Raw genomic sequence first — 24,643 nt, forward strand, 5'->3', positions numbered from 1 at the left:
TTACTCCCTGGGCCGAAGGCAGGCGCCAAATGGCCAAGCCACCCAGGGATCCCCTGAGTTCCTGGAATTCAAAAACTATAAACCTATTTGGAAAGGGGATTGGGAGGTGGGTCTGATTTGGGCTCTGCCTGGTGTGTCAGTGTTCTCCACCCTGAGAATTTGGTTGTTTAACATTTTGTGTTTTTTCTACTGGTAAACAATTGGCATTGGAGCCTCAGCAGGTGGGGCTGGTAAAGCCCTGGATGCTTATGGCAGTATTTTCACCTCCTCTGCACACACACAGGGTGTTGTATCAGGGTCTTGGGTTTGGGCTTGATCACGGAAGCTCCACTTGCATCTTCTGAGGAGCCTTTTTTTTTTTTGAAGATTTTACTTACTTCTTTGAGAGAGTGAGGGGTGGGGAGGGTGGAGAGCATGAACAGGGTGAGGGGCTGGAGAGCTTGATGCAGGACTCGATCCAGTGGATTCTGGGATCGTGATTTGAGCCAAAAGGAAGATGCTTAACTTACTGAGCCACCCAGGTGTCCTCTGAGGAGCTCTTAATCAGGCTTTGACACAGAACAGACCTTTAAAGATAAACCTTTAGAGTCCCTGATTTGCATTCATTTGCACTTCATTGTTTAACAACACATTCTTAGTTCTTTCCTTCAAATGTGTCTTGGGCTCTTGCTAACTACCCGGCACAGAGCTATCTCATTGGAGCCTCCCAACAGCCCATGTTATGGACACTGGTAATAAGAACTAGCATTTTTGGAGGAACATTTTTACAGCACCAGGCACAATGTGAAGCATTTTGTGGACCTCGTCTCATATAATTATTTTCATCCCCATTTTAAAGATGAGGAAACCAATTCAATTAGAGATCCACAGTCCTTTTTCTGAAGCCCCAGGGCCAGGTGTGTTGGAATTCAGAGTTTTTTGGGTGTGGATAATATATCATGTATTGTGCAATGCCCCAGTGCAGCGGTGCCATTTAATAAAATACATCAGTGTTTCTGCAAAGAAACATTTAAACAGCCTCCTTAAGTGGGATAAAGATTATAAATAGCTTATCAATTAAAGCCTTGATGCCAATGGAACTATTAAAAGACTATTGGTTCTCAGAGGTTTTTGGAGCTATGCATGAGGACCCGAGGATCTGCCCTGAGTTTAGGGTTCCCAGCTCTGTGCATCAGAGCTGGTGCTCACATCCACACTTCTCTGGGAGTGAAGACGTCTCAGTATTATGAGAGGTGGCCACAGTCCCAATCTAGATATGTTTGCTCCCAAATGTAGGACTTTTCTCTGGTACTTCTCATCCAGGATCCCAGAATCGTGACCTGAGCCAAAGGCAGACACTCAACCACTGAGCCATCCAGGCATCCCTGGTACTTCTCCTCCTTTTGCATCCTGTCTTTATCCCTTGGGAAGCTTTGGTCACCCCCTCATTGAGAGGCCTTCCCTGACCACCCGAATTAAAGTACTTCTTAACCTATTATTTACCACCCAGCACCTTGTTCCTCTTCAACCACAAATTCATGCAGCAATCAAAACATATTTAGGGTACTTACTGTGTACCGATGGATTGACTGATTGATTGATTGCCTGTGGGTGTGGTGGGGAAAAGCTAGAAGTCAGCCTAGACTTTAAGGGACTAGGGTTGTCTTCCCTACTGAGGAGGGGGCATGTGGTCAGTATATTAAAGGCAGCAGAGCTAGGGAAGGGATGTCTTCCCACAATCTTGAGTCAGGAGGCATCTGGAGCCCATAAGAACTATTTGTAGCTACTCCCTCACCCACCCAAGTCCACAACCGGTCCCATGGTCGGTCACTACACTACTCCTCTGAGCCCCAAAGTGGCCTCTAGCATCCTTCCCCAATTGGGGGAACTGTCAATTCATTAAGTTAGCCAAATTTGCCACTGCACGCCTGCTCAGTTGAAGGTAGAACACATTCATAACTCTGGTTAAATATTTACGAACTTTTCCCCTTCGAGGGTGGAAGCCTTGCTTTAAAACTGTATCTCACTTTGCATTTATTTAATCTATTTTTCCCATTCTCCTTTTTTGTTTCCCCAGGAGAAAATAATGAATGTCAAAGGAAAAGTGATTCTGTCAATGCTGGTTGTCTCAACTGTAATTGTTGTGTTTTGGGAATATATCAACAGGTAAGTGGGGAATGCTGTATCCACCTTTGACTCGAAATCTCTTACTATCAGCCAAGTCACTAGGTTGAAGTTAAAACTGAGATTAACTGAATCAATGAAGAAGAGATTCCACCCTTCCTGTATGTATCCCTGAGCCTTAGACTATTTAAAACCATTAGCTCTCCAAGTACCTTCTGGCTAAGTTATCTTCCTTCCTGCTATGTCCTCATGTCATGATTTTTGTACCTTTGCCGATCTGGGTGAGTTCTATTTAGAAACCGTGAGACCATATTAAACCCAAAATGTGACTTAACATGATTTGTGTGATGAGCTGTGAAAATTACCTTAAGAAATTTCAGACAGGAATTCCACGAGAAATCCACCCTGAATTTTGCAATTCTCAGATATTTTCAGGGTTTATTTTATTTTATTTTATTTTATTTTATTTTATTTTATTTTATTTTATTTATTTATGATAGTCACAGAGAGAGAGAGAGAGAGAGAGAGAGAGGCAGAGACACAGGCAGAGACACAGGCAGAGGGAGAAGCAGGCCCCATGCACTGGGAGCCCGATGTGGGATTCGATTCCGGGTCTCCAGGATCGCACCCTGGGCCAAAGGCAGGCGCTAAACTGCTGCGCCACCCAGGGATCCCTATTTTCAGGGTTTAAAGGAACAACTCAAAGTTACTGACTTTTGCTGTAAAATACACTCTGAGTTGCTGGTGATTCATCTGTGCCTGGCTGCAATGCTTGGGTGTTTGTTTTGTTTTAACTCTGGAAAGCAAAATGAATTAAACATTTCTGGGTTTTCAAATTCATCAGTGGATTCACTCCAACTATATATGCTTCTGTGCTTTTGAAAAATGCAGCATCTCAGAGATTCCAGCCAGAGAGACTCCTGACAGAAAGAAGTCTCTGCAAACAGCTACAAAAATGCATGATCCCTTTGACTTAAGAGGCACTGGTACAGCTCCGCCTTGATCTAGAAAGTCCATGATGCAACTCTGGGCAGGGAGAGCTGTCTTGGCACCAGTACTGTTTTCATGGCAGAATGCTTTAGTAGCTCCTAAGTTAAAGACGATCACCTGGATTAACATTTGAATTCTTCCAATTCTTAAATTCTAAGTTTTGTTTGTTTGTTTGTTTGTTTTTTAATTTATGATAGTCACACACACACACACACAGAGAGGCAGAGACACAGGCAGAGGGAGAAGCAGGCTCCATGCACCGGGAGCCCGACGTGGGACTCGATCCCGGGTCTCCAGGACCGCGCCCTGGGCCAAAGGCAGGCGCTAAACCGCTGCGCCACCCAGGGATCCCAAATTCTAAGATTTGATGAGCCAGCAGGACCATCTTGGCTCCTAAAAAAAGGTCCTGTACCTTTAAGTACATCAGTAGGAGGAGGACACCCCAGAATATGGGAGCTATTATTCCCAGGAATGCAGTGTAGATCTAACTGGTTCTGGAGGGTTATTCTGTTTTCTTTTTTTTGTTTGTTTAATTAATTATTTATTTATTCATGAGAGACATAGAGAGAGAGAGGTAAAGACACAGGCAGAGGGAGAAGCAGGCTCCATGCAGGGAGCCCGATGTGGGACTTGATCCCAAGACTCCAGGATCACACTCTGGGCCAAAAGCAGGCGCTAAACCACTGAGCCACTCAGGCATCCCGGTTATTGTTTTCATCCTGAACAACTTGTTTTAACAAAATCAAGACAAGCTATAGAGTGGTCAGGTTCAAGGGGTCTACAAACCAGAGCTTTTGAATTGAAGAAACTAGGGGTACTTAGTCTTAAGAGAAGAGGATTCAGAGTTGGGTGTAGGGAGTCTGGGATTACTTGGGTACTCAAGGGCAGAGGAAAGTCTGGAGCTAGGCTGTCTGGAACTGCTCCTGTGCCACCAGTTACCTTCTCTGTGACCTTGGGCAAGTTTTTCAGTGATTCTGTTCCTCAGTTTTCTGGTCTTTAAAAATGAGTGATAATAGTACCTGTTTCATAGGTACGTTGTGGGGAGGATTAAATAAGTTATTTTATTTTACTTTTTTAAAAAAATATTTATTCATGAGAGACACACAGAGGCAGAGACATAGGCAGAGGGAGAATCAGGCTCCCTGTGGGGAACCCGATGTGGTACTTGATCCCAGGACCTCAGAATCACGACCTGAGCTGAAGGCAGACACTCAAGGACTGAACCACCCAGGTGCCCCAATAAGTTACTTTATATAAAATATTTAGGGCAATGCCTAGAACTTAATAAGCACTCAGTAGATGCTAACTGCTGTCGTCATCATCATCATCATCTGCTTGAGGACAGAGTAGGACAGGGGCTTTTGACAAATAGAAAGAAGGATCTAGCAGTTGGAAGATTCCCAGCAGAAGAACAGGCACTCCTTGGGGTCCCTGCCCTGAGTTGAGATGCTTGTGCAGATAACATGCAAGCTCTGAATGGTTGATTGTTTAAGCTTGGTGATTTGAATCCTAGCCAGAGCTGTACGTTCATATTTTGGGTGGTTCGCAAAATTAAAATATGGGAGCCAAAGTCCCAAATGTGCATTTTGGCACTGAGTTCCCATAAAAGAGGGTTATTTTGCAGTGCTGGGCACTCTGAACAGTAACTGGAGCAGGTTCTGGCTTTCTCTGGTTTCGCACCAAGACTGGGCACATCATTCTTCAAGGTGAGGAATCTATTGAATGTCTGCAAGAGGCGTAAGAGGCAGCAGATCCTTTGCCACCTCGTGAATTGCCCTGTGGTAGCTTGAGGTGAGCTGAGGGCACTAACCTGAGACAGGTGGACAGCCCTGAGTGAGAAGGGATTTTAAGATAACTAAAGGGAACACATCAATCAACTGGTTAGGGATACAGTGTGACCCAAGTAGATCTCCTATCCTCAAGGGGTTATGATCTAGATGGAGCAGGAAGACATGCATATAAATAACCAGTGCCAGAGGTAGAGCAAGAATATCTAGATAGAGAAAAGGAACCATCAGAGTTAAGGAGGCTAAGATTGTATTTGGCTTGGAGGGGGATCTATTTTTTTTTTTGTTTATTTACAACTGTTTATTGAGCACCTACTACGTGCCAGGCACTATACTAGAATTGTATCAAGAAAGGCGCAGAAGAGATGGCATTTGAGCTGTGTCTTGAAGGATGAATATGTGTGAAATGTCATATACTATAGGGTGGATGTCATTGTGCTGTTGAGATGTTGAAGGATTCTGAAAGAGGAGGGTGAGAAGAGGAAGGAGAGGTTAGAGAGAGAGAGGTGACAAAGAAGCAAAGCTGAATTTAGAAACTGGTGCCCCAAGTGCCAGGTGGCCACCTGAAGGATGGCCTCCTCATTCCCCTCCCCCTTATGCCTTTTGTAATCAGATTCTCCAGGCTCAAATCCTGGCTCTACTCCTTGTTAGCAGTATGACCTTGGGAAGTCACCTAATGATTCTGTGCCTCAGTTTCTACCTCTGTAGGATGAAGAAGAGGAGAACCTACTTCATGGATTGTCATGAGGTAATATATGTCAGTTGCTTAGAATAGTGCCTGACCAAGTATTCGCTATTATGAATATTCATAATATTATGCCTTTTTTCCTTTAAGTAGCCCTTCTTGGAGTTTGAGGTCATGTAGCTGTGTGATTATGGGCATAGGATCTGCCTTCCCTGCTAGACTGAGTGTACGACAAGGACATATAGCCATAGGACCTGTGTCTGTCTTAGCAAACACTGTGCTTCTGGCACTCGGGATGTAATCGTGCTCAGCAAGTGCCAACTGAATGAGTACAGATGGCTCACTGAAGGAGTCATATGTTCATTGGCCCAGCCTTCTAGGTGCCTACAGACCATCTCACTGTCTTCATTAGCTTAAGAAATGCCCCCTGAGGGGGCACCTGGGTGGCTCAGTGGTTGAGCATCTGCTTTCAGCTCAGGGCATGATCCCCAGGATCATGCCCTGGGATCGAGTCCCTACATCAGTTTCCCCACAGGGAGCCTGCTTCTCCCTCTGCCTATGTCTCTGTCTCTCTCTCTCTGTGGCTCGCATGAATAAATAAATAAAATCTTAAAAAAAAAATAAAAAGAAAAAGCCCTCTGAGACTGCTATAGAAGGTTCTACAGCCATTGCTTTGTTTTCTATGGAAGATAACTCCTTGGTGCAGGGTCACTGGGATGTTCCTGATTAGATGGCAGGAAGGAACCTGTCTATGCAGTTCTATCCTTGGTGAAGCCACCCGTAGACAATGGGACAATGGACAGCAGTTGTCTTTTTTTTTTTTTTTTAAATTAAGGTTTGAGATTCTCCAGTGACCTCTTTCCCACCTCTTGTTCTGAATAATCCTGAAGTGACTAATAAAATTTCTAGTCCCTTGATACCATGGGCTTTATCTCAAAAGGGAAGTAGAAACCTAGGAGTAGTCAGGATGCCTGGGTGGCTCAGTAGTGGTTAAGCATCTGCCTTCGGCTCATTGCGTGATCCTGAAGTGCCGGGATCGAGTCCCACATTGGGCTCCCTGCATGGAGCCTGCTTTTCCCTCTGCTTCTCTCTCTGTGTGTCTCTCATGAATAAATAAATAAAATCTTTAAAAAAAAAAAAAAAGAAAGAGTAGTCAAAACACAGGTTCTCAGCTCAGCCCAGGGCTTCAATGATAATGGTTGCAAAATAACTTTCCTCGGGAATTACAAGTAACATACGTTTTTATTTCTCATTTGCTTCCAGCCCAGAAGGATCTTTCTTGTGGATATATCACTCAAAGTAAGTGCTTTGAATTCTGGAGGTCTATGGGATTCTTCAGTGTCCACTCTGGCACCCCCTACAGTCTATTTTTAGCATGGTAGCGGGTGGTGGAGCCCTGGTCAAGGGTGGGGGGGAAAGAGTACTTTCCCAGGGAGGCGCCTGAACTACCCACCTCCCATTCCCTTGACTGGCCTTTATAGAACTAGGACTTCTATTTTGCCCTCACTTCTCATCAAGGGTTTCTTTAAGTGGTATCATTTGGAGAACATTCTGTCCTACTGATGAAAAGAATCAGGATAAATAATCTGTTATGTTGCACAGTATATGTTATATAAAGACACTTGCAAGAAATTCCTTTGAGACAAAGGATCAGGAAAAAAGTCAAGGTCTCCCGATGAATTAATATTTTTTAATTATTATTATTATTATCAAAGGCAGTGAAAACTATGTAAGCCTTCATTTTTTCTATCTTTGACTTGGTTGCCAGGAAGCTCAAAGCAAAATCTTGGGCTTAAAAGCTTGTACTTCCTCAGCCTTCATTTCTGATGTAATTTATTCCCTGGTGTTAAATCCTAGCTTGGCCAAGTTCTCAGCTATAAAATGAACGTAAAGGTAAAACCTTTATTCTTGTGAGTAGCTGGGATGACTAAGATCATATGAAAACATCTACCCGAGTGACTGAAGAAATATTTCTCTTTCTCTTCCCTTTTGTTTATTTAAGTCTTATGTGGTCTCCCTGGGTATGGTAACCACACCTAAGTCATCAACCATCTGAAACACCTTCTGAAAGTAGATGGGCTTTAAAACCCATTTCTTCACGTTATGCCTGTTCATGCCTCACCACCTTATTTGTCCAGCCAGAGGCCAGTGCACCCCCTGGTTTTCCCCTCTTTTCCCTCCTCCAGAAAGCCCCCACTTTGGAGAGATTCTCACAATGAGAGAGTATGGAAATTTCCACGTGTGGGTGGCAAGGGTGGCTTCTGATGAGTTTCCTGAGTTTCTGGTTCAGAGACCCCCAGATTTCCTGAGGCTGTCCCTGCTGACCTATATACAACGTGAACCCTGAACTCTAGTTTAGCAAAGGAGATCATTCTTGTAAATATACACTGGTTGTTGTTGTTGTTTTTTAATTAAAAGTACAGCTTGTTAACAGTAATTTTCAGCTTTTATAAAGCTCTTTGATGTATGCTATTTCATTTACTTTTCAAAGCCACCTTCATGGTAGTTTATTATCATTCTGGTTGTCACCGTCCTTATTATATATCTGACTTTTCAGAGGAGAAAACCAAGATTCAGAGAGGGAAAAGGTCCCATCATGGTCATACTACCAGTAAGTGGCATATCCATGACTCAGGCTTATGTATCAGCACTCCCCACCTTGTCATTCCTCTTCTCTCCTCTCTCCCTGCCAGGGCCCCCTGGATGAGTTGAGTGCCGCGGGAATGCCCAAGGGAGGAGAGGTCAGGGCAAGGGTAGGTCCATCTTCCCTCATTTTGCTAGAGCAGCTTCACTTTTTTTTTTTAAGTTTTTTTTTTAAGATTTTATTTATTTATTCATGAGAGACACACACATAGAGAGAGAGAGAGGCAAAGACACAGGCAGAGGGAGAAGCAGGGTTCCTGTAGGGAGTCCTATGTGGGACTCGATCCTGGGACTCTGGGATCATGCCCTGAGCCAAAGGCAGACGCTCACCAGTTGAGCCACCCAGGCGTCCCTTTAAGTTTTATTTTAATTCCAACTAGTTAACATACAGTGTTATATTAGTCTCAGGTGTGTGATATAGTAATTCAACATCTGTACATGACCCAGTATAGAGTAGTTTCACTTCTGTCTGTTTTATGAACTGGCATTTTTTGTTTAAAGAAATGTAAGTGATTTTCTGCCATAAAAAGAGTTTAGAGGGCATCCTGGGTGGCTCAGCGGTTTAGTGCTGCCTTCAGCCCAGGGTCTGATCCTGGAGTCCCGGAATCGGGTCCCACATCAGGCTCCCTGCATGGAGCTTGCTTCTCCCTCTGCTTCTCCCTCTGCCTTTGTCTCTGTCTCTCTCTCTGTCTCTCTTTCTCATGAATAAATAAATAAAATCTTTAAAAATAAAAGGGTTTAGAAACCCTTCCTCTCTCTCCTCCTCCCCCAGTTTAGGACTGTCTCATTTTCCAAATATGTCATCTTTTTCATTTCTTAGAAACCCAGAGGTTGGTGAAAGCAGAATTCAGAAGGGCTGGTGGTTTCCGAACTGGTTTAACAATGGGTAAGGCAATAGGATGACCCTCTACATTTGTTCATCTACCCAGCGCTTATAGATAGTCCAAATAAAATGATTTAATAGTCATTCTTCTTGGTCACTCGTGACTTCCTACTGAAGTCATATTAAGAATCTTATTTCATGGTTGGGACTAGGATATTTAAGTTTGGGGATTTTGTTTGGTGTCACTTTTCCATTTTACTTGAGGGTAAGTGGGGCTTGGGCTGAAGTTTGGGCTGTGGGAAAGATGATCACAGCTAACATGTTCATAGAAGGATCATTCCAGCAAGTTCCCGTGCTCCCTGAAATAACCTGAGGGTTCTGGGTCACTAAATTGCTAACTGTGCTGACTTGGAAGGAAAATAAGAAAGTGAGTCCTAAGCCTTTTCACCAAAAGTATGTGTTTATGAATAAATGTATCATATCATGAAACTTTCTCCAGACATTCCCTCACTGCACACATTCTCGACCTGGGAATGAACATGTGTTCACAAGATATTCACCAGCTGTCCCGGTGCCATAGATCGATCGGCCTCTCTGCCTCACACAGCTTACTTTCTTTCCCTTTGTATGTAGGACCCACATTTACCAAGAAGAGGAAGACATAGATGATGAAAATGAACAAGGAGAAGAAAATAACGCAGAGCTTCAGCTATCAGACTGGTTTAACCCACAGTAAGAAAAAGTGTCCCCCCAGCTGCCCTTGGTGGTGGCGGGGCTGTGTTGGTAACAGTGCCATTGAGAACATTCCTGATTGGGGATATAGAGTCTTAGCATATATCAGCCTTTCACCGTAGACTAGATGAGAAACTGAGAGTCTGAATATTTTGATTCATATGCTTAAGCAACAAGTGATTCTGACTGGTTGTTGAGAGGCAGCAGGCAAATCACAAAATACTGGAGCTGGAATGGGTCTCACTGGTCATGGGGTGTCATGGAAAGTGGCAGCACCTAGAGCTAGAGCAAGAAAATTCTCTCTGAGATTCAGCTAACTCATCTGAAAATTGGCAGTGATGATGAAAAATCTCATGAGGCCACACATGCATTCATAAAGTGATAGTACAACAAATGGTTATCGAATACCTATGTATGACATGCCCACTGGTATTTTTCATACTACCAGTCACTGTCCATTAATGTGTTCAGAAACTAGCTTAATGAGGGAAAGTGAGCTTTCTTTTTTTTTTAAATTGGAATCAAAAAGAAGATCAGAGGGCATCACATGGAGTAGAAGGAAGATTAAGTACTGTGTAGCTGAATTATTGTTTCTGTATATACATGCATGTATTTGGTTGTGATGTAAAATGCATTTCTCATTGAGTCATGCTCAAAAATACTGTGCTAGATGTTGTGTTAGGCACAGGAGATAGAGGAAATCAACCAATTTGGTCATATTCAAGAAGTTCCTAGTTTTATAGGGGCAGGAGATGTGCAAGTAGTATTCATCAAAATTGGGAAGGAGGAGTGGTCAATCTGACTTAAAAGAATGTGGGTTGGGGTAGTTAGAAGGCAGGAGCTGTCCAAGATGACCGTGAGGCCTGAGAGCCTGGTAGGTGGTGGTGTTGACCAGGATAGGACTGGAGGAAGATAGCCAGGTCTAGGGGTGGGAGTAGGTGAAAGGCTGTACTAGGGACGTTTGTGGGTTTGGGTACTTGTCGGGCATCAGGACTGAGATTCACAGAGTGCCTGTCTTAGTCTGTTCAGGCTGCTATAAACAAATTTATTTCTCACAGTTCGGGAGGCTGGGAAGTCCAAGATTGAAACACCAGCAGCTTTGGCGATTGATGAGAACCCTCTTCCTGGGCCATAGACAGCCATCTTCTCTGTCCTCTCATGATGGCGGAAGGGGCGAGGGAGCTTTCTGGGAGCGCTTTCATAAGGGCACAAGCCCATTCACGAGGCCTCCACCCTCATAAACTATGCACTTCCCAAAGACCCTGCCTCCAAAGATCAGCACACTGGGGATTAGAATTCTGAGAGGCACAGACATTCAGTCTGTAGCAGGGACCACGAGCTCAGTGGAAGATGCGCGGTAGAGATGTGGGGCGAGGAGTCGTTAGAGTGCAGATGGCAATGGGACCTGTAGGCCTGGAGGGGGCCATCCAGGCAGAGGACTAAAACCACATCCTATCTGATATCAGCATTTAAAGGGCTGGTGAATGATGAGAAGTCTGAAAGGGGGAGGAAGAGCTGTAGAGGAGTATCAGGAGAGAATAGCAAGTGCTCCAGTGGGAGGGGTATGAGTTCTGGAAAGACTAAATATATTCTGGCAAGCTCTCTTTTCGTTTTGGGGTAAGGGATCACACTAGTGTGGAAAGATGGGAATTTGGGCCTCCACGTGTGTCATTTGATGAGCTGGGCAACAGGGTAGCCATCCATGAGTTTGCCTTACTGGGAATGTGAGAATATGGAAGCTTTGTTACAAAAGAATATTGCTGCTTTGGTAAGCCCCTTAAATGTGTGTGTTGGGGAGAGGGGAGACCTCCACTAGGCTAGGTGGGCTAGATGACCCAGAGATAGTCCCCAAGTTCCCTTCTAAGGAGGGTGGTGCATGTTTACTGTGGCATTTATGTTCGCTGAGCGGGACTTTGAAAGCAGGGTGAGGGCTGAGTTACTGTAGACAAAGGAGAGAGACAGATCCTGGCCACCAGCTGTTACTCTCTCTGCTCTCCCCATGCATGGCTCAGCTTCTCCTCCAAACAAATGGCAAACAGATAGGTAAAGAATATCAGTTTGAAGAGGCACCAAATTTAAGCCTTCCCAGGGCATAAAGTATATTTCCTGCATAAATAAATGATGAGATGAACGACTGCCTGAAGCAAATATATACATTTACATAAGTGTATCCTTTCCTGGAAACGACCTACAACATATTACAACATATTGTGTGCACATTTCCAAGTCTAGATCTCTTAGCTTCTGTGACAGTATATCCTCTGGATTTCCCTCCTACTTGTCTGTTCTTCCTTCTCCGTTCTTTATAAGCTCTTCTCCTGCTTGCCCAGCCATCATATATTAGAGTTTCTGAAGGTTCTCATCCATTTCCATGGCCTTAGACACCATGGTGTGAGAGTGATACCCACCTTCCCACCTTCAGCCTGAAGGTCACCTAAGCCCTGACTTGGGTCTGACTGCCTGCTTGACATCTCTCTGCACACGTCTCCCATGACCCAAATGGATTTCCACATTCAATCCTACCTACACTTCTTTTGACTTCCAACCTTAAGCCAGAGTCTGGGATACCTCTCAGATCCATCCTTTCCTTCACCCACCCCACAGTCTCACTGATGTATCCTGCTAATCCTTCCTCCAGAATTCTTCCTGCATCGTGTCCTTCTCTATACCCTACAGCCCGTACTCTTGTCCCTGTCGCCATCAGGTCTTTGCTGGATCATGCTCCGGGGTACTGATGCTTAGAGGGAGTTCGGTAAATAACACAGTGTGTGCACTTCACATCTCTTTGGCCTATGTGATGATTCATAGTTTATCATATTAATACTTAAAATATTCGATTTGAATACTTCCTCTACCCAACACTTGGGGATCACAGGGAACCCATTAATAATATGTAAAATTAAAAAGTTACCAATAGCCTAGGTAGGTGTGTGTCTGGAGCCCATTTTACCTTGTAGGAAGCCTCACAAACTGACACATGGGTGCTGTGCTTGGAAGAAAGGCATTTTGGTAGCTCTGAGTCTGTCCTGGCACATTTCCCTCTTTATAGAGCCCCATCTCTATGATTTTGGACATCTCTGGCAATTGACAGTAGTAAAGACTAGCTCTTAGGGGGATCCCTGGGTGGCGCAGCGGTTTAGCGCCTGCCTGTGGCTCAGGGCGCGATCCTGGAGACCCGGGATCGAATCCCACATCAGGCTTCTGGTGCATGGAGCCTGCTTCTCCCTCTGCCTGTGTCTCTGCCTCTCTCTCTCTCTCTGTCTCTCTCTGTGACTATCATAAATAAATAAAGAAATTAAAAAAAAAAAAAAAGACTAGCTCTTAAACATGGGTGGCCTGCCCTGTCTCCCTTCTTTCAAGGAGGAGTGGTGTTTGCTGATTAAGACTCTGATGTACAAGTTCATCCCGGAAGCTGATCTGATTCTCATCTGTCCTCCTCCCCCACCTCTCATTGCCTGCGTTTTCAAGCTGTCATCTGGCTTCTTGGTCAGGGTCAATAACATGTTGGAATTGTGCATGAAATTTAATAATTAACAGCTGGGAAATAGAACATTTTAATTTTTAAGTGAATGTTAATTTTTAAAATCTTTTTTTTTCCCCTGCTTGGAGGAATCTTCCCAGCCAAGCAACCAAACTGGACACTGCTTTTCTGAGTGTCTTTCTAGAAGATGTGGACTGAATAGGGGTATGGTTGTATAGCAGCTGACCACCTGTGGGGAGTGTGAGATTCTTAAGTGGGTAGGACCGAGTCTTCTTTTCTGATCTCTGTGCTCAGCAATGGGTCTGGTGTGCAGTGCAGGGGCTTAGGAAATGTGCAGTGAGGGACTATGTGCACTGGTCTGCCCCTTCCTATAAATCAAGTGCCTGAAGACTCAGATCCCTTCTGCTCTTCTCTTAATCCTCCTTTCTTTGTGAAATGGGGATGAGGGTAGCACCCACTTTGTAAGGTGGATTTTAGGATTAAATGAGAGAGCAAAAGTCAAGTACACTTAGTCCCTGTGCACCATAAATATGAAATAAACACACCTGCTACCTGCCTTCCCCCCACTTCCTGTTTTTTAAAAAAGACTTTATTTATTTAAAGTGTGAGGAGAGCTAGTGTGGGGAGGAGGGTCAGAGAGAGGGAGAGAATCTCAAGCAGACTCCCTGCTTGAGCTGGAGCTTAATATGGGGCTTGATCTCATGACCTGAGCCAAAATCAAGAATTGGACACTTAACTGACTGAGCCACCCAGGTACTTCTCTCTCTCTCTCTCTTTTTAAAGTAATGTCACCTACTTACAACATGTCCAGCTGGTAAACAGTTGCAAGATTTAGTTAGCACGCTGGGTCAGACCTTTAAAAGATCCTTGCTGAGCTAAAACTAAGGATAGCAATGAATGAGGCAGCAACACAGGACAGAGTTTAAGTTCAGAAATGTGGGCTGTAGATGTGTAAGCTGAGCCTGTGAGTGTGTGTGTGAGTGTGTGTGTGTGTGTGTGTGTGTGTGTGGTGGTTTGTGGTTTGAAATCCTGTCATTCAACAGAGCAGGGGGTTTTATGTGACTAAAATCATCACATAAGCTTCTAAAGCCTAACAAAACAAAAGCTCATTATTATTCTGCACTGATAAAAATGTCAGGGTAGCAAAGGTGAGTGGAAATGATGATAAATATGGATTGTAACCCCGGCTTCATCAGCAGAGCTAGTCAATGTCCATATAAGAAGCAATACAGACAGGACGCCTGGGTGGCTCAGAGGTTTAGCATCTGCCTTTGGCTCAGGGCAGGATCCTGGATTCCCGGGATTGAGTCCCACATCGGGCTCCTTGCATGGAGCCTGCTTCTCCTCCCTCTGCCAGTGACTCTGCCTTTCTCTCTATGTCTCTCATGAATAAATAAAAAATTAAAAAATCTTAAAAAAAAAAAAAAAAAAAAGGAAGCAATACAGAGTGGTAGCTCAGAGCATGGACTCCAGAGTCAGACCATCTGGGTCTGAGAACCAGCTTGGCCCCTTACTAGCTGTGTGACCATGGGCAACTTATTTAACCTCTCTGTGCTGCTCATTGACAAAATAATAATCAAAAGAGCACCTCTGAAGGATGATGCCTTTAGCACAGTGCCTGGTCTCACAGGAAGTGCTCAGCATATGTTAGTTACCAGCAGCAGCAGCAGCAGCAGCCAACTGTGTGGCCGTGGACAAGTTAGCAAGTCTTTCTCAGCATTGATTTTCTTAACTGTGCAAGAGACTTAATATGTGGCAGGGCTGTTGCCAGGAATAAATGAGGAAGTGTATGTGAAGGTGCCTGGCAACTGGTGCTTTCATGATTGAAGGAAAGAAACCAAGAGCAGCTCTTCTCTCTGTGTGGTGTGAGGGCAGAGCTGAGACTCTAGACAAGATGGGGAGGGACAGGGGAGCAGCCTCAAAGTGTCCCCCCGCAAATCTCTGGGGGAAATTCTGCTCTGCAGGGGGAAGGGGGAGGTCAGAAGCAGGGCACAAGTTGGAGCGAGAGGGACTGTCATCTCAAGAATTAGAGTGAAGAGCCTAGTGACAGATGGACAGAAAGATGAGAGTCTAGTGAGGTTCTTTTATACTTTGGGGTTGGGGCTGAGGCTGGGGCTGGGGCCGGGGCCGGGGCCGGGGCCGGGGCCGGGGCCGGGGCCGGGGCCAGGGCTGGGGTGAGGTGAGGTGGGGATTGACCCAGCCTTGCCCAGCCTCACTATGAAAACCCAGCTTTGCTGACGGGATACAGGCAGTTTTGTGAAAACGCACCCTCCACTGATGTATAGGACCAAGGAAAGTTCTCATTGGCTCCATCTATAGCAAACAGATCTCCCCAGCAGCCTTGCCAGGGCCATGTGCATGCAGCCAGCAGGGCCCCAGTGGGGATGCCTAGCCCTTTGTTTTGCCTTCATCATTGGCCTTCTCCGCTCAGTGGATGAAGGACAAGCAGATGCCTAGTGGGGACAGGCCCATTTGTGCTGGGGTTTGAATCTAATGAGTGTTTCAGTCTCTGCTTCCCAGCAGGGGAAGTGAAGCCACTTCCTGAGCAAATGGGGGTCAGAGCTGAGTTCGTGTCACCCTCCTCCTATTGGGCCCCAGCTGCTATACAGCCTGCCTTTCCAAATCTACCCTCAGCTGTTGGTCAGTTTGCTGTCATTCTTGTGTTGCTTCCTGTGTTTGTCTTGGCTTTGCCAAGTCCCTTTCAGGCATTCTAAGCGCAGAAAACATGCCTCCCCTTTGCCTCTTTGCACTCCTAGCAAAGAGGTAACGTGGTCTGAGGAGGGTCTGTGCCAGAGCCCCATGTTCTAGCCCTGGCTGTTGAGGGGCTCTATGGAGTCCTTGCTTTTCTGGGTGACTCTGTCTCCTTGTTTGTTTGTTTGTTTGTTTGTTTGTTTTAATAATAAATTTATTTTTTATTGGTGTTCAATTTGCCAACATACAGAATAATACCCAGTGCTCATCCCGTCAAGTGCCCCCCTCAGTGCCCGCCACCCAGTCACCCCCACCCCCCGCCCTCCTCCCCTTCCACCACCCCTAGTTCGTTTCCCAGAGTTAGGAGTCTTCCATGTTTTGTCTCCCTTTCTGATATTTCCTACCCATTTCTTCTCCCTTCCCCTGTGTCCTTGTTTGTAAAATGAATGATAACACCAGAACCCTCTTATATCTGGGGCACTTTTTGGCCTATAACCAAGTTTTTTACCTAGAAATCCCTTTCTGGTAAAAGGCACATTATTATTATTATTTAAAGATTTTATTTATTTATTCATAGAGTCACACACAGAGAGAGAGAGAGAGAGAGGCAGAGACACAGGCAGAGGGAGAAGCAGGCTCCATGCAGAGAGTGCAGTGGGACTCCACCCAGGGTCTCCAGGATCACGCCCTGGGCTGCAGGCGGCGCTAAACCGCTGCGCCACCGGGGCTGCCCTATAAGGCACATTAAAATAGCTTTCTCTCTTTTGGCTCCAGTGTCACTCTCTCATCCTCCCAAATCAAGGATTAGGGCCTCTTTAGGCTCAGATGACACCCACAGGGATAAAACTCAAAGATGCCACTGGCTGTTTAGGAAGAGGCCGAGAGGTATGGGGAGGGATCCAGAAGGAAGAAGAGAACTAGGAAAGCAGCAAAAGGGGACAGGGTATGGAGATGTGCAGGTAAGAACACCCTCAGGGCCCCAAAGTCAGCCCTCAAAGGCACCTGGCCAGAGCCTCCTGTTCCTCACCCAGAAGATGCTGCCCCTGCAAATGTCATACCACCCCACTGACTCCCTGGGGCTAAGTCAGGATTCAAGGACTGTCTCAGCAGATCACAGCTGATCCCAGTTTTCCCTTGGACAATATCTGCCCCACCTTAGGAAAGCTGGCCTGACTCATGGGGCCTTATGTCTTGTCACCAGGAAACGTCCAGAGGTTGTGACAGTGACCAGATGGAAGGCACCAGTTGTGTGGGAAGGCACTTACAACAGTACCATCCTAGAAAATTATTATGCCAAACAGAAAATTACCATAGGTTTGACAGTTTTCGCTGTTGGAAGGTAAGTGTTCCTAATAAAATTGACCTCAGCTTTTTCTTGTTTCATCATAAGAATGTTTGTGAGGGGCCCCTGGGATTATGGAGCTGGGCCTACCTTGTTTGAATTACTAGATAGGAGAATGCTATCATGGGACGTTTTCCATCTCTGTTCTACTGAGGCCCCAAAAGGGCTGGAAACAAAACAACAAACAGTAGGTGAGTCGGACTCCTCACCTCAAGGTAAAGGTCCCCAGTTACAAGTAAAAATGTCCCTACATCCACAGAGCCTAGGGTCTCTAGCACACCCACAACTACCTCCTCCCTGACCTCCATGGCTTTCTCTGGAAATTCCAAAAATAGCAGTTGTTGGCCCAAATGTGCATCAACCATCCTCCTTCACTCTCAGACCCAGGACCAAGGACAGAAAGATTTACAGTCTAGAGTGATCCAAGTGTGGTGGTTCTCCATGTCTTCATGGGTTCCTCATGTCTTCCTTGACCCCCAGAGATTCAGCTAGCCAGAACTTCCTCTTCCAGAGATTGGGTAGGCAGTCATTTTTACTTGAAATTAGTAGCTGGATATTAGTTTTAAAATGTAACCCATTTTGCTCTTTTGGAGAGTTTTGGGTTTTTTGGGTATTTTTCCAAGACAAAAGCAAAAGTTCGATCTTCCTAGTCCCTCTCTTCCCCCAGCCATGGGCCTTTCCTTCTGTTCCTTTCCTGAAAACCACATGGAAAGTTGATCCCATGGCCTGTATGAAGAGTGTTAAAGGCCCAGGTTGATCTGAGCTTCAGCTCTACCTGCTATAGGGCCTAAAGGAGAGCTCCATGAAGATCCGATGGTTCTCCTAAGATCTCCAACCCAGAGCCTAGAAGCCATCCTTGTCACCATACTAATCAGGTATGGTGACTTAATTAGTCATCTGGGTGGCATCTCTAATAGATAAGTGTGACTCTGGAGTGTTGACATTTTCCTCAGGAGACTGTACTGTTCTGAGTCAGGAGCCAATACTCAGCTAACCTAATCCCATGGCATGAATGTTACAGAGTGATTTGATCTTGGTGTTCCCTAAAAGAACAGAATACTGCCTATGGCTTCACACTGTCTTCACTGTCTAGCTACAACTCTGCAGAACCAAACTGTAAATCACATATCCTGGGGAAAGCCCTATGCTCTCCACCCTGAGGCTTGAGAGGACTGTTTGTGCACTCAGCAGCAATAAATCCTTGTTAAGAATGGGTTTGGACTTTTAGTTAGGAGGTGTGATGTTTGGTTGGCTTTCAAATAACAATGCTGGAAGTCAACAACAGTATTTTAATCTCTAAACAATGCTAAACCTCCGGCAGCTCCCTCCCTTGCCCTAGGATTGTCTCCCAAGCTTCACAGCACAATAGATTTTTCTTAAAGTTTTAGACCACCTAAGAATTTCCTGACAACCAGCTACAGAGCCATGTTGAAGTCCCTGTTTATATTGCTCAGATATCTTCTTTCCATTTAAATAATCAGTACTGTAAATTCTTGGGCTTCTAGTGGCCAGCATTAAAAGCATACTTTATTTTGGTAGTAAAGAAAGGAAATCCAAGCAGTAACCAAAAAGCGAAACAAAGTACCAATTATTATGGCTCACAAAACTTCTTGATTGGCTGTAGCTGTCATCAGCAAATTAAATTCAATCCACATTCACTGAGCAACCATGAGTCTGGGGTCTGCATGAGTTCTGTTAAGCCATCTGACTACTACTATCTCCACTCTATGATCTCCATGGTTTCACAAGGGCATATGGCTTGGGTACAGAAGACACCAATATAATGTGTTTGGAATGAAGTTATACGTAGCTAAAATATCACCACCCACCCATTAGAATTGCCCAAATCCAAAACACTGGCAATACCAAATGCTGGTGAGGATGTGGAACACCAGGGACTCTCATTCATTACTGGTAGGAATGCAAAATGGCACAACCATTTTGGAAGACAGTTTGGCAGATTCTCACAAAGCTAAACATAATCTTACCATGCAATCCAGCAACTTTCTTCCTTGGTATTGAGCCAGAGGAGGTGAAAACTTACATCTACATAAAAATCTGTACACAGATGTTTATAGCAGCTTTATTGATAACTGCCAAAACTTGGAAGCAAACAAGATGTCCTTTAGTAGGTAAATGGATAAACTGTAAGTGGATAATCCTTACATTGTAACAACTGGGATATTATTAGTGTTAAAAAGAAATGGGTTATCAAGCCATGGAAAGACATGGAGGAACCTTAAACACATGTTAAGTTAGTGAAAGAAACCAATCTAAAAAGACTGCATACTGTATGATTCCAACTACATAACATTCTGGAAAAGGGAAAACTATGGAGACAGGGAAAAGATCAATGGTTGTCAGGAGTGGGGTGGGGTTGGGAGGGAGGGTTGGATGAACCGGCAGAAAACAGGATTTTTAGGGCAGTGAAAATACTCCGTATAATATTATAATACATAGCAATAGGTACATGTCACTATACATTTGTCCAAATCCATAGGATGTACAACACCAAGAGTGAATCTACTGTAAACTGTGGGGTAATAATGATAGTCCAGTGTAGGTTCATGGATAGCAAGGTATGTGTCACCCTAATGCTGGATATTGATACTGGGGGAAAGCTGTGGGAGGGTAGGGGAGCAGGGGGGTACATGGGAACGAACTCTGTGCTTTCAGGTCAATTTCTCTGTGAACCTAAACATGCTCTAAAAAATAAAATCTGTTTTGAAAAACAAGGACAAATAGTTAAACTGAGGTTAAATCAGAGGCTGTTTGCTTTGGTGTTTGGACGAGTCTTACAGTGATGGCATCTGAAAAATGGGATTGGTGTGTAGGATAATCAGTGAGATGCTTAGAGGATGAGTAAGTAATAGAGAAGGATATCCATATCTTATCACCCATTCTCTGGGTCCCAGGAGTGGCTTAATATGTCCCCAAAGGACCCAAAGGTCATGTCCCTCTTGCATCTAATAGGGCAGTAGCAACATTGGGTATAATTTGAGGGAAAACTAGTGCCCCCTGATGTTGGTCAGAGGGTACAAACTTCCAATTATAAAATGAATAAGTTCTGGGGATCTAATGTATATCACGGTGATTATAGTTAAAATACTGTATTATATACTTGAAAGTTGTTAAGAGAATAAATAATTTTTTTAAAAGATTTTATTTATTCATGAGAGACACACACAGAGAGAAGCAAAGACACAGGCAGAGGGAGAAGCAGGCTCCATGCAGGGAGCCTGATGTGGGACTCGATCCCGCATCTCCAGGATCATGCCCTGGGCCGAAGGCAGGCGCTAAACTGCTGAGCCACCCGGGGAGCCCCTGGAGAATGTTCTCATCACAAAAAAGAAATGGTAGTTATGTGGCATCATGGAAGTATTAGCTAATGCTATAGTGGCAACCACTTTGTAATATAAAAGGGATTAACACTCTGTGCATCTTAAACGTAAATGATGCTATATGTCAATTATATCTCCGTGAAGCCAGCACCCACTCTGCCTGTCCAGATTCTGAACCAACTGATAAATAAGACAAAGGGCTAAGTAAGGTAGATGATGCGAACATCATTTTATTATAGTTAAAGCTGGTCCTGGGGAATGTGGCTTCTATTTGCAGACCCTAGACCTCCTGGTATTGAACCACGGAATTAGAAAGATTAGGTATCCAGGCTTCCAGATGTGGAGTAGGGCCTGTACCCCTAGGCTTACTTCAAGGCCCCAAGCAGTTGAGAGCACAGGCTCCCTCCAGCTGGCTGGTGGCCATTTCCAAGAGTGAGAGTAGTTGGGGTAGGGCTGCAAATACCCTGTCGCTCTTCCAAAATCAGCAGGTAAGTCACTCCTCCTCTCCAAAGTGGAGCGAATGAATGGTGGAAAGCAGCCAGGAATGTTACCCTATACAATGTGGGAAACATGTCTGGGATGGGAAAAATCATTCCTCCCCTAAACTGCCAAACACAGACAAGATGATTAAAACAGCACGTAGACTCCTGCACAAATTCCATCGGTGACATTTGTCCCCTTCTTCTTTGTTTCAGATACATTGAGCATTACTTGGAGGAGTTCTTAATATCTGCTAATAGGTATTTCATGGTTGGGCACAAAGTCATATTTTACATCATGGTAGATGATGTCTCCAGGATGCCCTTGGTAGAGCTGGGTCCTCTGCGTTCCTTCAAAGTGTTTGAGATCGAGCCTGAGAAGAGGTGGCAGGACATTAGCATGATGCGTATGAAGACCATCGGGGAGCACATTGTGGCCCATATCCAGCACGAGGTGGACTTCCTCTTCTGCATGGATGTGGACCAGGTCTTCCAAGATAGCTTTGGAGTAGAGACCCTGGGTCAGTCAGTAGCTCAGCTACAGGCCTGGTGGTACAAGGCCGATCCTGACGAGTTCACCTATGAGAGGCGAAAGGAGTCTGCAGCATACATTCCATTTGGCCAGGGGGATTTTTATTACCACGCAGCCATTTTTGGAGGAACACCCATTCAGGTCTTAAACATCACCCAGGAGTGCTTCAAGGGAATCCTCCAGGACAAGAAAAATGACATAGAAGCTGAGTGGCATGATGAAAGCCACTTGAACAAGTATTTCCTTCTCAACAAACCCACTAAAATTTTATCCCCAGAATATTGCTGGGATTATCACATAGGCCTGCCTTCAGATATTAAGACTGTCAAGATATCTTGGCAGACAAAAGAGTATAATTTGGTTAGAAATAATATCTGACTTTAAACTGTGCCAGTAGGTTTCTGAATCTGAGAGACCTGGCTAGTATTATTCTGGCTACTTCCTCAGAAGAGTAACACTTAACTTTTAAACAATACTAACAAAACACCAACACAGCAAGTACTTGCTCTTCTTCTTTATAAGTTTGCAGTATGGGAGAATGAACCTATGGTAATCAGATGTAAATTCCCAGTGATTTCTTATCTACTCTGGGTTTGGGGAAAATACTATCAACTGAACAACAACAACGACAACAACAAAATTGACACAGGCAAAGAAAAAGCCAGAAACACTCTCTACGTGCCAGATAATGTATTGGAGAAAAGGGTGCTAAGGAAGTATTTGGCAACAAGATATAATTATGGTAGGGGTGGGGGTCATCCCCATGACTTCAGTGTCTGCTGAATCTAAAGCAACATCGAGTTGCTTGGCCGCAGCAGAACTCTGAATAAGAATACAATCCACCTGGGCAATTCTCAGATGGTTTCAGTAGCAGTCTGCTTCAGGCCATTTGCTGTCCATGTTTTCCCATCTGGAAAGTGCTGTTTGGCTTCTGTGCAGAAGATTGGTGGAGATTCTCAATGGTTATCATGGTGATGAAGGTTTGGAGTCCAGTGGGTGTTCGGCATGGAGTGAAAACACAGACTCAAAGTGAGTTTTCCACGAAATGGCAGAGAGTGGCAAAAGAGGAGACTGATCACTATGGGCCACCTCTGAGGGGCACACGGCATGGGTCTGGTGCTTAAACGCAGCATGGATCCAGGCACCAAGCGGGACGCAGCGCGGGTCATCTCCAGCCTCCTCAGACCCACAATGACCAGAGCGGAGGGGTCTTTGCATGGAAGATGCTTCCTGTTTTTGCCTAAGTTACATTCACTCTGCCAGATCCTGCAACTTGTGCCTTCAGTTCCTTAGCTAGAAGTGGATGGTGCCAGAGAAGGCAAAGCCCTGCAGTGGAGAAGAGGCTTGCAAGGAGTTATATTTCCCAAACTTGGGGTGCAGGACAGTAAGCCGTCAACATGTCCTGTTGCCACCTACTCTAGCTCTCAGGGCCATTCAGCCCATCCTGCCCCCAAGTGGAGCACTGACATCAAGGAGTAGATTGATTTTGAAAAACTCTGCCATTAAGGAACCTCCTTTTCCGCTGCCCTGTCTGCACTACTGAAGCCTGAGAATGAGACATATTGAATAAAATGGCTAATTGATTGATTTTATATCTCAAGCAGAGAGGATGGCAATGGGAGGCCCAGTCCTCATAACTGAACAGCTTAACATAGAGTTCCCTTCTCTAAGAGAAGCTATGAAATCCTACATATTACTTAAAGTTAAGCGATTCAATGTCAAGGAAGTTGGGAGGCAACATCTACATATGCAGGTATATTTATAGTTTGCTTGTGTTCCAGTTTTGATAATTTTTTTCCCATTTTTAAGTGATTTATTTGAAGAGCCACTGCACAGGCGCCATGTTCAGCACAGTGGGCTTATGTGATAAAATGAAGCCCATGTTTTTTCTACCATTTCACTGTGCCTCCTACTCTTCAATCCTTGCCAAAAAAAATCTCACAACTAGCAAAACCAAACCAAACCAACAAAAATCCTGAAGACGTGGAGTTTGTAAAAGAAAGTGAAGACCACACATCAGTTAGGACACTCTCTTTCCAGGACTCAACTTCTGAGATCCATTCTGGAGTAGACAATTGAGCATTTAAGTCCTAAACCAAAGAAATGATCTATCTTAAAAGATTTAGGGGAAAGGGTTGATGTTTAACTTTAGAGAGAATATTGATTTCTTTTTGCTTAAATTTAAATCCCAAATGAACAAACTCAAGATATCATTCATAGTTATTCCTAAACATTAAAAAATAATAATAAAATTCCGATTCCAATTGAATAAATTATTTTCTCAGATTCAGGTCTGGTCATGGATTGTGAATTTCCTCCCAAAGATGTTCAGAATAAACAATTACAAAATTTTACATTTTTGGCCCCAAAAAGGCCTGATGTCCTTCTAAAAACGTGTTCACTATTACGAAGATAAAACATGGTTGAGAGTCCCAAACTTTTAAAACAACAAATACTTATGGAGTACTTTCAAAAGTGGTGCATTGGAGTAATTAAGTGCCAGTGAAAGAACCAGAAAGAAAAAGCTTGTCTCTGGAGCCCAGAGTGCGGTGTCAGGACAGAGACAAAATGCCAGAACTGCATCTGGGGGTTATTATTCCTGACCTCTGGGCATTATATGTGGCAGAGGGAACCCCGGGAAAAGGCTGAATTTCCAGCCAAGTCAGGGTGGGTGGATTTGTCACAAATATAAACATGAAAAGTGACTAGGTGAATGAATGTGGAGCATCACACTAAGCTTTGCTGGGACTAAAGTCACACTGCCGGGAGGTCAGCCCAGTACTGGCAGATGGGAATGTCCAAGCTCCTGGGCCCTAACCCTAACCCTAGATTGTGTTCTGTCTGACCCCAGTCCCAACCTTGGCTCCAAATTCCAAGGCATTGAGGACACATGAGTGACACCAGAAAGCTCCCCCATGCACCCAGATGAAATTCTGTGATTTGGAATTCCAGCAGTTGATTCCAGCCTGAAAAATCAGAAGAGCCTCCTAAGCCCAGTCAGCATGTTCCACGGC

General features: G+C 44.6%; 1 protein-coding gene across 19 annotated transcripts in view; it reads left to right on the forward strand.

Moving 5' to 3' along the window:
* Positions 1-23,915, forward strand: part of GGTA1 (glycoprotein alpha-galactosyltransferase 1 (inactive)) — a 57,137-nt gene extending 33,222 nt beyond the window's left edge. For 11 of the 19 annotated variants that reach the window (XM_035720610.2, XM_049114509.1, XM_025475009.3 and 8 more), the window contains 7 exons: positions 2,057-2,145; positions 6,829-6,864; positions 8,123-8,176; positions 9,029-9,094; positions 9,665-9,763; positions 17,137-17,274; positions 21,314-23,915. In XM_035720610.2, the coding sequence (XP_035576503.1) occupies positions 2,066-2,145; positions 6,829-6,864; positions 8,123-8,176; positions 9,029-9,094; positions 9,665-9,763; positions 17,137-17,274; positions 21,314-22,007 (1,167 nt within the window). In that variant the 5' untranslated portion in view covers positions 2,057-2,065 and the 3' untranslated portion in view covers positions 22,008-23,915. Of the gene's footprint in view, positions 1-2,056; positions 2,146-5,573; positions 5,629-6,828; positions 6,865-8,122; positions 8,177-9,028; positions 9,095-9,664; positions 9,764-17,136; positions 17,275-21,313 lie in introns of those variants that run through there. The other 8 variants (XM_035720612.2, XM_049114513.1, XM_035720613.2 and 5 more) reach the window with 4 other exon arrangements.
* The last annotated feature ends 728 nt before the right edge of the window (positions 23,916-24,643 follow it).

This window comes from Canis lupus, chromosome 9 (genome assembly GCF_003254725.2).
Source record: "Canis lupus dingo isolate Sandy chromosome 9, ASM325472v2, whole genome shotgun sequence".
NCBI lineage: Eukaryota > Metazoa > Chordata > Mammalia > Carnivora > Canidae > Canis > Canis lupus.